The sequence below is a fragment of the Eschscholzia californica genome, unplaced genomic scaffold, assembly GCF_041429995.1.
Source record: "Eschscholzia californica isolate CP2 unplaced genomic scaffold, dmEscCali1.0.p SCAF_2, whole genome shotgun sequence".
Lineage (NCBI taxonomy): Eukaryota > Viridiplantae > Streptophyta > Magnoliopsida > Ranunculales > Papaveraceae > Eschscholzia > Eschscholzia californica.
This window is the reverse complement of record NW_028238309.1, coordinates 39,546,441-39,559,842: the sequence shown is the minus strand read 5'-3', so window position 1 is coordinate 39,559,842 and position 13,402 is coordinate 39,546,441. Positions and strand designations below refer to the sequence as shown.

General features: G+C 38.2%; 2 protein-coding genes and 1 long non-coding RNA gene across 3 annotated transcripts; 1 reads left to right on the top strand and 2 right to left on the bottom strand.

Moving 5' to 3' along the window:
- Positions 1-435: 435 nt before the first annotated feature.
- Positions 436-1,471, top strand: LOC147557829 (LOB domain-containing protein 12-like). Its single transcript, XM_086664333.1, has 2 exons — positions 436-754; positions 1,015-1,471. The coding sequence occupies exons 1-2, from the start codon at positions 599-601 to the stop codon at positions 1,414-1,416; spliced, it is 558 nt and encodes a 185-aa protein (XP_086520459.1). The 5' UTR covers positions 436-598; the 3' UTR covers positions 1,417-1,471.
- A 2,734-nt stretch (positions 1,472-4,205) lies between these two features.
- LOC147557828 (uncharacterized) lies at positions 4,206-6,675 on the bottom strand. The gene is made up of 3 exons (XR_015234197.1): positions 6,347-6,675; positions 5,470-5,536; positions 4,206-4,406 (listed from the first exon to the last, which is right to left on the bottom strand). It is a non-coding gene; the product is annotated as an uncharacterized LOC147557828 (long non-coding RNA).
- Positions 6,676-6,684: 9 nt separating this feature from the next.
- LOC147557827 (uncharacterized) lies at positions 6,685-9,400 on the bottom strand. Its single transcript, XM_086658947.1, has 4 exons — positions 9,343-9,400; positions 6,976-8,309; positions 6,790-6,914; positions 6,685-6,694 (listed from the first exon to the last, which is right to left on the bottom strand). Exons 1-4 carry the CDS (start codon positions 9,398-9,400, stop codon positions 6,685-6,687), a joined length of 1,527 nt encoding a protein of 508 aa, XP_086515073.1.
- Between the last annotated feature and the right edge of the window lie 4,002 nt (positions 9,401-13,402).

Sequence of the window (13,402 nt, the reverse complement as noted above, 5' to 3'; positions counted from 1 at the left end):
TGTGGCTTTTAAGCCTATCACGTGTGGGCCTAGCTCTGATACCATGTTAAGTTTGTGGTCATCCAACTCAAAATCAATTGACAATGAGTGGAGAGGACCTATACTTTATATTCTTGGTTGCTAGTTACTCATTCTGAGACTATTCTCACACATATAAACTATATACTGGAAAACATGAATGATTAAAAAAAAAAAGACTAAAAAGTAATCTAGGGCAATTTGATTGACTATTAATTAATTATGCAAGTTTGTTTACTTTTTTCTTTTCTTGTGTAATGGTCATCCAAATTTGTATTTTAAATACTAATTATATATATAAGTTTGAAAGTAGATTTATTTAATTGCTAATATTTACTACTTCATCTACTTAAACTAGTTATGTTTACACCCCACCTTAAACTTGTATAAATATGTACCAACTCTCTCATTATCTTCAACTCCTTCTATGTGTGGAATTTATTAAGTCCTCTCTCTCTCTCTCTCTCTCTCTCTCTCTCTCTCTCTCTCTCTCTCTCTCTCTCTCTCTCTCTCTCTCTCTTTCCCTCTTTGTCTAGCTTGGTAGTTTCATCATCAAAATCAAACTCTCTTCCTTGAAAATATGGGAGGAAATTCTCCTTGTGCTTCCTGCAAGTTGTTAAGACGCCGATGTGCTAAAGATTGTATATTTGCTCCTTACTTCCCTTCCGACGATCCTCATAAATTCGCACTCGTTCATAAGGTCTTTGGTGCTAGCAATGTCAGCAAAATGTTACAGGTACAACTTCATTTTTATTTTGAGAAGGCAAATTAGTATCATTTCATTAAGAAAATGAAAACGGAGATGGAAGCCAAGATGGCTAGCCAGCCCCTGCAACCAACAATACAAAGCAAAGATCATTTTCAAATGACTTAAAGCCTACAAATTCATTTCTTTCATATCTAGTCTAGCTTTAAATCTCCTACCTAGCTAGTAATATTTAAAAAAATTATGAAAGATGATTAATTAATATAGATTTGTGAAACATAATGTTACAGGAGCTTCCGATACCTCAGAGAGCCGATGCGGTTAACAGTCTAGTATACGAAGCAAACGCAAGAGTAAGAGACCCGGTTTATGGTTGTGTTGGAGCAATCTCTTACTTACAAAATGAAGTCTCAAACCTACAAATGCAACTAGCAGTTGCTCAAGCTGAGATTCTATGTATTCAGATGCAACAAGAACCAGTTGCTTTGCCAACCCTAACTACTAATCAACAAAATGATCAGAATCAGAATATTATTGATCATTCTATTAATCCATCTCATTATGATCATGAGAAAGCCTTTTTTCACCTTCAAACTAGTACTAACTTTAATACCCTAAATCAGTATCTTAATTTCCCTTCTTCTAGTAATGTAATTCAAGACCCTCCCAAAAGAGAGTCTCTTTGGACATGAAATCATGTGTGTACTATCTTTTAATTATCTAATGGGAAGTCTAATGTTGATTAAATGAATATTACTAGTAGTTTATTTCCTAGCTAGTTAATCTAATTAATGTTGATTAACTTCTAATTAATTTTTTAAGTTATCATATGTTTGTGTAAAAAATAATACTACTTGGGTTTGTTCAAGTTTTCCTTTAAAGATTCATTCTGATTTGATTAGTTCCTGAGGGCAGGTTTCTAGGTCAACCAAGGCATGTGAAAGGATTATGTAAATTAGGGTTTTGATAAGGTAACTTGATTTACAAATAAAGCTTCTCTGTCTTCTAAACGCGTAAAGGAAACGGTGCTTTGGTGCTTTTGGTGCTTTGCCTCTCTCTCTCTCTCTCTATGTCTAATATGCACAACTCCTAGGTCAAAATTAGGTTCTCTCAGTACTCTGTATCTGGTTTTGAGTTTCTTTATTGGATTATGGTTATCAAATTAATGACTCATTTTTGAAAATTAGGGACTTAATTATTTAATTAGCCTTCTTTTCTTTTTTAATATGTGTTATCTGCAGACATTAATAGGATCCTCATCAGTTTGTCTAATATATCTTACTCCTATTAATATCAGTAAATAAATCAGATGAGTACTCATGTTTGCATGATACATGGGTCTTCCTCGAAAATATATACTAGCTAAGGAAAACCTGATTTAATGATTCATATTTTTGGATTCAATCGTGATTATCTGTTCCAGTCATTAGCCCTGATCAGAATTCTAGCCGGACATTTGGTCGGTCATGATTTAGAGACAAAAAGTTACTCAGTTTATAATTCAGCCGAGATAATAACCCGACATAAACTCATTTTCCCTTTTGGAGTTTTATAAGAACAAAGAAGAAACTTGATTCTTTTATGAAAAGTTAGAAACTAGTGATGAAATTAGTAATAATTAAGTTTCACAATATGAAGCTTCCTTGTTGGGATTAGTGAGAGTTGTCGGTTTTGTTTGAACTTAAAGCTTAGTAGATGACAAAGTGAAAGGTTTTTTCCATGGAAAATGTATTTTCTAATTTGAGGTCTCGAGGCATAATACTTCCAAGTGAAAAAAACTTCTTTTGTTTAGTTCAAATGTTTTTCATTTTTAGTAATTTAGACCAACTTACTTGCCTCTCCACTAATTTATGAAGAACTTATTAAACTAGTTATTGATGAATATCGAGATCGATCAAAAAGTTTTAAGCAAAATAAATTAAGTTTTGAGGAAATAAATTTCTCGAATGCAATAAAAAATTGTTTATTTTTGTTTATTTACTTTGGCTTTGTACTTGTAGGAAGCCATGTTTGAAAATTAGATATGTTTCAAAAATTCCAAATTTATTTGACTTTTAGAGATACTATCAAATCTAAATAAGATGTCGGCAAGGCTAATAGAATCCCCGTAACATCACAAGTATTGAAATGTGTATTCACATTCACCATCCAATGTTTTTTTTTCTTCAATATGGCATGTGGGAGTGGACTTTTTTTTGTGAGAAAATGTCATGGAACTGTAATAAAATCTTGTAAGTAGAGAGAGAAAGTGGTGATTAAACTAATATTATGATTCTCTAAATCTTATACATGAATGAGTCCGGAATTGTATTCTTTTTATGCAAAACACTTAGTCCTATATATAACATTTATTTTTGTGTGACAAAATCTTTAATCAATCGAGTAACTAAAACATTAAATGGGTACTCCGTCAATAGACCCCAAATATTGTTACGATATCAAGAAAATGAGAAAAGATGCACTGATGAACTAGGAAAGAGTTAAGATTAAAGTACATTGTTAATTCGGTCCTAGGCTAAGGACCTAAGGTTAGACGAAAGGAAGGACATTTGGAAATGTTGCGCATGGAAGAAATATGGCATTTTGAGCTATATATTATAAGATGAACAACATAATATATGTTACTGTACAATTTTTTGTATAAGAGAACAAACAACCTCTTGATTGAACCTTTTTTTTTTGTTGAAATACAATACCAACATTAAGTAATTAGAGTATTATTACAATGCATATTAGATAGGATATTGGGGATCAGGGACGGATCCAGGATTTTCACTTAGGGAGTGCGGATTTATATACCTAAATAAATTTTTTTTTTGCAAACACAATAATTAATAAAATACTTATATTCATTAATTATATTGATACATCAACGATTACAAACGCAATTGACCTCTACGAGAGTTCATATTTTGAAATGTTCGCATAATCGACTCATTGTCAATTTCACTAAAAATTCTTTTTTCATTAAGACTACTAAACTATCATTTAGCCACGCATCACTCATCATGTTTCTTAAGCGTGTTTTAACTAGCTTCATAGACGAAAAAGCTCTTTCAACAGAGGCAGTTGCAACCGGCAAAGTCAGTGCTAAAGTGATAAGCAAATAAACTAGATGATATGCTTTATCCCTCTTAGTTTCCACCAATGTTCTGGCAAGAGCTCCAATTCCATCTAAATTTGAGAAATCATCATTGTGCCTCATATCGTAAATGTAATTATCAAGATGAGAACTTAGTAGCATAGTGTCAAGACTGTGACGCCCCGTGTCCCAAAATAGACACGACCACGCCCCGGCAATTCACAGACGAGACAAAAAAATCCGACAGAATCTCCTCTGTAAATCGAACCGGTCGCACCTGTAAAACCTGTCATGCAAACCATACATTCGCATACGCAAAAATAAACTATCGAGCGGAAGCTAAACAAACCCAACTCAGTTTCGGGTCGAAACCCGAACCACAAAAATACAAACGCCTCATAAAACATCGATACAACTTATAAACAACTCTAAGTTTTACGTATATACATATTAGAGTTTGTTCCTGCAATAAATACATAACTTAAAAATAACGAAAAAACCATATAAAACGACATAACTCCACTAGCCTCGTCAGACAAGATCACCGGCTGGAATACAACTCCGCCTCGAGGCTACGAAAAAGCACCTGCACACTAACAACTGGTAGGGGGTCAGAATACTCACCGACACGAGTTATTCTGGTAGAAGACCAATCCAAAACCCATCACGTTTTCAAAAGTTCATTTAATAAGTTGTATACATCATGACAAATCGAGTTATCAAACCAGTTACCATATATACTATATACAAAACCATTTTCCTTAATCTAGCAAGCAATAGCAGTGATTAGCTGCCCACCCATGGTGCGCTCCCAATAAGAGGAGAGTACCTCAGGAGAACCTAGAGTGCGTTAGATAGTACCAGCCCATTTATGGCACTAGCTAATGCACTACGTCTCCTCGAGAAAGAGACTTACCCCTAGCCGGTAAGTCCCTCTCCCACTAAGGGACTCCGCAATCATTGAAGAGTTTACCTCATGATACATATATACCTTAAGTATCTAGATAAGTTTTTGATCACCGAGTTCGAATAAGAGAGCCGTCCCCCAATACCCATGGAAGGACCTGAACCTCATTCTCTTCGGTACCCTGGTATGCATCTAATGCGATCTTTTAAAATCAGTTTCATTCGTATATCAAAACCACATTCTCATTCGATTCATTATCTTATCAAACACGGAAGTGGAACAACCAAGAGTCATATCGCCACAAAGCAGAGGGATTCCCAATCAATGTCACCTCCCAGACGAGCGGTCAGGAGTACGTCCCTGAGCCTCGAACTGGAGGCACGAGCACCAATGGCCAGCAAGTGAAGCACTCTACTCCCACAGGTCTCATGACTAGTGTCGTCCACCTCACCGGTCTCACACGGATCACAACCGTGTCCACATGTCATCCTACCCTCAATGGCTACGTGCCCGTAGGTTGACATAATCCGCAGTCGGGTACATACAAGAAAATCCCAGTAGTTCACAATCATCGTAAAATCAGTTTGAAAACATTTCTCATATCGCATCAAAACATTTCAAGCATATTTCAGTTCATCACATAAATCGAGTTTCATGCTACCTAAACTCTAGTTATAATGGCGCATATATAACTGTATAATCTAGCATATTCATTATCTATAAAACTATGCTGGATAAAGGATTCAGAACCCCTACCTGGCGGTACTTCTGCTCCGCCGAAACCGTAGCATCATCGTCAACGATAAGCTCCGGCTCCCCCCCTCTACCAATCCATAAATAAAAGAGATAAACATTAGGTTCTTCGATAAGAACCTTCATACGACAAAAACAATAATTAAAAGAAAACGATGAAATCTTTAAAACAATAGCAAAACCGCTAACTCACGAAGACTTCAACTATAACCGAATATCGATCCATCGTCTAACTTCATAGCCATGCCCAATCGGGGTCGATCAATCACTGTTTGAACTGACTTATAACCTTAACATTTAGTCATTACATGTATTCCCCAAAATCCAAGTGAATCGCCTTTGAAGTTTGCAAAAATACAAACAACAAAGCAGAATTTTTCCTAACTGCGCACTGTTCGGTAAAACAGTCATAATTCTTTCGTCCGATATCGAAATGACTTGTACCATACCTTTTCGGAAAGCTAACAACCTAAGCTACGACTTTCGTGTTTTATGAAAGTACGTACGAGCAACATATCAATCCCAGATTGGCTCGGACAGTAGGTTTAATTCAGTCCCTCGAGTTGTCGTTCGATCAATAACCTATATCACATAATCTCTCTAAAGTTACTTATACACCAAAATTACTTTATTCCCAACCATATAAACCCTAGAACTATATGAACCATGAAAACCCAAAATTCCATAAACCCCAAACCCTAGAATTTAAGAACAAGCCAATAAAATCATCAAAACCATAATTTCTTACTTGATTTAGTTGTTCTTACTCTACTTGTTCATGATTTCATCGCAACTAATATAAATTCGAAGTAGAAACAAGATTTCATCAACCAAATTCAAAAGAAATTCGGTCTAGAGAGAGAAAGGGAATTTTACTTACCAAATTATCCATAAAGACTAGCTCCAATCACTTCCCAACACTTTAATTCAACAAAAACAAGATATCCTCCTTGAAAATCAACCCAAATCACTTGGTTTTCGACTTTCTTCCACTCAAACCCTAACCCTCTCATGAAAATCGAACAGAGAAAGAATGCAAGAGAAGTCGGTTCTGAGTTTTCCCCCAAATAGCCGAAATTTCAATTAAGTCCCTGCATTTGGCCGTATTGCAAAATACCCCCCAAATTGCACTCTTTGCTGATTTAGCCCCTCTTTTGATTTGACCCAAATGTCAAATAGTCCCTCAACTAACTTTAAAAATATGGGATGTCACAAAGACTACTGAAATCTGACGGATAAAATTCAGCAAGACGCATCAACTTACTTTTGTCGAAAAGAGCAAAATCTCTAGATGGACTCAAACATGCCATACAACGGAGCAACTTCGTATTCTTCTCAGTGAAACGAGCATTTAATTCTTGAAGTTGCATATCAATAACGGTATTGAAAATCTCCACTTGATAGTGATACAAGTTTTTGTTGTGCATTCCTTCTGCTTCTCCCTTGAACTATGTACGAACCATTAAGATCAACAACTTCAATATTATATTTTTCACAAAAAGTACAAACATTCCAGACCAACAATGACCACTCATGGTCTCGTACATATTGGATTCTAGATTTTGATGACTCAACAAAATCCATTGCAGTCACAATATCTTGGTCTTTTCTTTGTAGTACTTGTGACAATTCATTTGTTATTCCCAACAAAAGCTTCACCAAATGTAAACAAAATACGAACTCAAAAGTTTGCATCTTGGATAACAAATCTATTGCTTCCCTTTTTTGATCTGCTTTAACAGAATGTGTAGCAATAACTTCAAGGACGTCCATCACAGAACTGAACATGAAAGGTTCTAACAAAGATGCCAAACTGTTATAGTGGGAACCCCAACGAGTAGCTCCAGATCGCCTAAGACTTGTTTCTTGATTTAAACCTTGTCCAGTTATAAGGTCTCCGAGTTCATTTGCTTCTATTTTTTTTGTTTGTTGTATAATGTTAAGCATATTTTGTCGCTTGCACGATCCTCCAATAACATTAATCATTTGCCCGACTAAATGGAAAAGTAAGTTCATACTCACATGATTATCCGCTAGTGATACCAAACAAAGTTGCAGCTGATGAGCAAAGCAGTGGACATAATAAGCACATGGATTTTGCTCTAAAATAAGGGCTTTTAGACCATTATACTCTCCTTGCATGTTACTAGCTCCATCATATCCTTGGCCTCGCAAACGAGAAATACATAAATCATATATGCACAAAAATGAATCTAATGCCAATTTTAAACTTTTAGCGCAAGTATCTGTCACATGCTCAACCCCTAAAAACCTCTCAATAACACGCCCTTCGATGTTCACATAACGAATCACAATAGCCATTTGCTCCTTTATTGAAATATCTCGTGCTTCATCAATCAAAATAGAAAAGGGAGCATCACCGAGATCACTAATAATCCACTTAATAGTTTCATATGCACATGAATAAGCAATATCTTTTTGAATATTAGGAGCAACCAATTTCAAATTTCCAGCAGCATTATCAAATGTAGCTGCATCAATTTCTGGACAATTTCGAGCAAGAAGCTTTAGTAGTTTAATGAAATTACCTGGATTTTGTGAAGTTTCAGATTCATCATTTCCGCGAAACGCCAATCCTTGTTCCAATAGATACCGAGCAACCTCTATGGTAGCGTTTAAATGGGTGCGGTATGCCACTTGAGTTTGCTCGGAATGTCTATCTAATGCCGTTGTGATATGTTGTTGTTGATTCATCAAATTTATACAACTAATCCGATCATTATAATGTTGACTATTCATTTTTCCAACATCTTTCATTAACCGGTCAGGTTTTCTCCAACTATTCCAACCTCCATTAACAAAAGTATCCCGACCAGCTTTACCTTTTTCAGAAACATAACAAAATAAACAAAATGCAGCATCTTTTTCAACACGTTATTCTAACCACTCTTGATGATCATTAAACCATGACGGAATGAAACGTCTTCCATTATTGTCTTTTGGAAAATTATGGTCCTTTGGTTGAAATGGACCACGTTGTAAATAGTGTCTACGAATTTCATCTCTATATTTGGATTCATAATTTGAAATTGGAAATCTAAGCCCCGGATCAATTGGTAAAGATGATAAATTAAATTCGAGAGGACTTACAAATGTCGGAGTTGGTTCCGGTGTTGGAGTCGGCCCCGGTGTTGGAATAGAAAATAACGTTAGAGTCTAGTCCGAAACTTCCGGTGTTGAACTTGATGAACCCGGAGAATTTTTTTTTTTAAATACCTTTCCATAATTACTAGTTGAACTTGAATACTTGATTAGATGAATAATAAGAAGAAGTAGTAGTAGAGTAGAAGTGATTTTGGTGTGGTTTGAGATGAAGAAATGAGAGATATATATAGAGGTAGAAAATTGTGTAGTTGGATAGTTGGATAGATGAATTGAAGTTTATAGAGGTTTAGGGTAGATGAATTGAATTTTATAGGATTTATGATAGATGATTTGAAGTTTATAGGATTAAGGTTTTAGGGTAGATGAGTTGAAGTTTGTAAGGATTTATGGTTAGAGTTAAAGTTTGTAGGGATTTAGGGTAGATGAATTGAAGTTTATAGAGTTTAAGGGTAGATGAATTGAAGTTTGTAGGAGTTTAGGGTAGATGAATTGAAGTTTGTAGGGGTTTATGGTAGATGAATTGAAGTTTTAGAATTTAGGGTAGATAAATTGAAGTTTGTAGAGTGTAGGGTAGATGAATTGAAGTTTGTAGGGGTTTAAGATATTTGAATTGATTTTATATAGGTTAGTAGTTAAATTGATTATATTTTAAAAAAATAAAACTAAATTGGGGGGCAGCTAGGTTCAAACCCATGCATGTCACACTGGTTCCCAACGCTAAGGGGCTTGCCATCTCTAAAATGTAGGTACCGGGTTTCGAACTCATGACCTTCACGTCAAGGGCACTAGAATCCCGTACTTTAACCATTACGCCAGAGTCTTCTTCATGTCATCTAAACACATCGTTATATACATATGCACATATACCTACATCTATATATAAAAAAAAAATTACTACTACTACTACCTTTTTTTTTCGAGAGGATCCAGGGGGTGCTCGCACCCCCATGGATCCCCCCGGTTGGGGATGTACTTCCAGAATCTATTGTCGTTATTTCTTTTAGACCATTTCGCTAGTTTGTCTACTAGAGTGTTTTGATCTCTTGCAATATGAGCAAACCGGATATCATGGAATTTTGGTAGGAGCTTCTTTATAGATTGTATGTGATTCATTGATAGTCATCGAATAGAATGCCTGGGACTTTGCAAATGTTGAATGCGACTGAGATTATCGCTCTCAATTATGATATACATGTAACTATGAGCCACCGCCCAACGGATACTAGTCAAGATTGCTTGAGCTTCACTTTCCTCACTCGTGCGAGCACATAACATTTCCACTTTAGCTTCAATAAATTTTGCCTGATGATCATGGATAATGAGGATGATCCCGACGCAAGTATTATTAAGCATCTACATTAATTTTAAAAAAAGAGAAGTAGGTGGTTGCATCGTGACGGAGTTTTATGTTTAGATTTTTTTCAGGTCGCCATTCATTAGAAAGTTTTCCAGATGTGCCATAAGATGGTGGCAAACGAAAATTCATAGACATGTGAGTGATATATTGAGAGTCCTGCCAAGAGAAGATCCACAATCAGAGATGGAGGAAATGTTAGAAGATAACATGTTGAAATAAAACCATATACTTTTAGCAAAATGACAATGTAGTAAAGCATGTTCAGTGCGATTCAGTTAGATTACACATATGCCACATAAATTGATTTCCTATATATCTACCAATTCTTTGGCCAACAGGGAGAGCTCCCTGTCACGGGGTAAAGTTTTCGCTCTTACTTTAGCACCGTGCGGCACTTGACTTAGCTTCCTCTTAAGTACAAGTCTAAGCCTTAACCTTCCCAAATGCCTAAGTATCCTTGACTAAATAGGCAAAGACCCAAGAAAGATAAGCTTCCAAAGTGTGCACCAACTAAAGAGAACTTTGATCTTTATTACTAAGAACTCTTTGTATACAAGAAGGCTTTTGGGCACGTTTCCCAAGTCATTCAACTCTCACACTATTGCTTTGAATCCTTACTTGGATGCTTTACAAATGAGGGGGTGATCCCCTATTTATACTAGTTCCTATATACAATGGATGGCTAGGATTTACCCACATGTAACACATCTAATGGTGATGGAAATCTCTAGATTACTTGGGCTCCAAGTATCTCTAGGAAATATCTCCTTGCCATCTCTAGAAAACTCCTTGGGCTGGGCCAAAGAGGTGCTCCAACTATGTACACTGCAGCCCGGAACATGTGTGTTGTTTGGGCTGCTAAGGAAGCTGCTGTCTGGGCTGTTGTGGTGCTCTCTGGTAGCTGCTGTCCGGCCCACTTAGCTGCTGTTTTGTGCTCCAATCATGTGGGCTGTGACATTCTCCCCCACTTAAGCCGCAGACGTCCTCGTTGCGGTTTCTTCATGGTACTTGGCGATAAGATCCCTATGTTGCCATAAGGTGTCTTCATGCTCCCAGCTTGCTTCACTGTCTGGTAGCCCCTTCCATCGCACTAAGTACTCCTTATAGACGCGTCCTGCTCTGGAAACCCGCCGATGGGACTCGATGCTTTCTACCTCTTTGTCAAAGGAGGTAGTCATTGTCACAGGTGCTCTGCTGCTCTGGCCTCTGGTTGCATCTTCTGGATCCGCATGATAAGGCTTGAGGCAGCTTACATGAAAGACGGGATGGATTTTGAGATGTGCTGGAAGTTCCAACCTGTAAGATGCCTTCCCGACCTTCTTAAGTATGGGGAATGGTCCCTCATACCTCCTGATCAGCCCCTTGTGCACCCTTCGAAGGGACTTGAACTGATTTTGGTTGAACTTGAGCATCACCAAGTCTCCAACCTAGAACTCCAAAGGACGCCTCTTTTGATCAGCGTATTTCTTCATCTTCTTGGCGGCCTTCTCTAAGTAAGATCTGGCAACGTCAAACTCCTCTTGCCATCCTTTGGCAACTTGGAAGGCTGCCGGGCTTGCACCCTTATACCCACCTGCAAGAGTAAGTGGGGTAAGTGGTTGTTGGCCTATAGCCAACTCAAATGGACTATGCCCAGTTGATTCACTCTTCTGCAGATTATAGCAAAACTGGGCAATGTCTAGGAGCTCCACCCAATTCCTTTGGTTGGCTGTGACGAAGTGCCTTAAGTATAGCTCTAAGAGTGCATTGACCCGTTCCGTCTGCCCATCTGTCTGAGGATGGAAGCTCGTAGAGAAAGATAGCTCCGACCCAAGTAACTTGAATATCTTCGTCCAAAATTTGCCAGTGAACCTTGGGTCCCGATCACTAACAATGTTGGCAGGTATACCCCAATACTTGACTACATGCTTCACAAATAACCTTGCGGCTTGTTCGGCAGTGCAGTCGGTAGGTGCAGCGATGAAGGTAGCATACTTGGTGAACCTGTCAACCACCACAAGTATGGAACCTAACCCATCAACTTTGGGTAAGGCAGAAATGAAGTCCAAAGAGACACTTGCCCAAGGCTCTTCTGCTATAGGAAGTGGCTCCAATAGTCCTGCTGCCTTCTTTTGCTCTACTTTATCCTGTTGGCATATGAGGCAGGTTCTCACATAGGATTCCACATCCTCCATCATCTTTGGCCAATAGTATCTTAGCTCGAGTAATGCCATAGTTCTCCTCTGGCCTGGATGTCCTGCCCATCTGGTATCATGACATTCCCTTAGGAGTGTCCGACGGAGATCCCCGTACTTTAGCACATAAAGCCTGTTCCTTTTTGCAAAGAGAAGACCATTATCTACCCAGAACTTCTTGGTCTTCCTTTCACGAGCGGCCTGCATTAGCTTCTGTGCATGGGAGTCATGTTGAAGTCCCTCCCGTATCCGGTCCAAGTATAAAGTATCGGGTTGACTGACTATAGCACAAAGCCTTAAGGATGCTAGTTCTGCCTTTCGACTTAGTGCATCAGCAACATGGTTGGTGCGACCTGGCTTATATTCCATCTTCATGTCAAACTCGGCCAGAAAGTCTTGCCACCTTGCTTGCTTAGGACTTAATTTCTTCTGGGTCTGGAAGTAGCTTGTGGCAACATTGTCAGTGTACACTGTGAAGAAGTTGCCCAGAAGATAGTGCCTCCATGTCCTTAAGCAGTGCACCACAGCTGTCATCTTTTCTCTTGGACCGTGTAGCGCCGCTCCGTATCGTTAAGCTTCCGACTTTCATATGCAATGGGATGACCCTCCTGCATAAGAACACCTCCAATAGCAAAGTCAGAAGCATCTGTATATACCTCATAAGGTCTAGTATGATCTGGCAAGCTAAGTACGGGCTCTTTCATAACAGCTTGCTTTAGATCATCAAAGGCAGCTTGGCATTTATCAATCCACAGCCAAGCTTGGTTCTTCTTCAGAAGATCAGTGAGTGGGGCAGCTCTTTTGGAATATCCCTCGATGAACCGCCGGTAATAGTTAACAAGCCCCAAGAAGGACCTTAGTTGGGTCACTTTGGTTGGCTCCTCCCAACCTTGAATGGCTTGTATTTTCTTCTCATCCATCCATATTTTCCCTTCTCCTATCCAATGACCAAGGAAGGCAACCTTGGTGGAAGCAAAGGAACACTTCTCTCTTTTGACATAGAGAGAGTTCTCCCTTAGTACTTGAAAGACAATTCGTAGGTGTTTGAGGTGCTCCTCCATGGTATGACTATATATTACTATATCATCAAGGTAAACAACTACGAATTTGTCTAAGTAAGGATGGAATACCTTGTTCATGAGGGTGCAGAATGTGGCAGGAGCATTTGTTAAACCAAAGGGCATAACTAGAAATTCATAAGCTCCATACCTGGTGACACAAGTGGTCTTGGGCTCATCTCCTTCGGCTATTCGTACCTGATAGTAGCCTGACCTCAAGT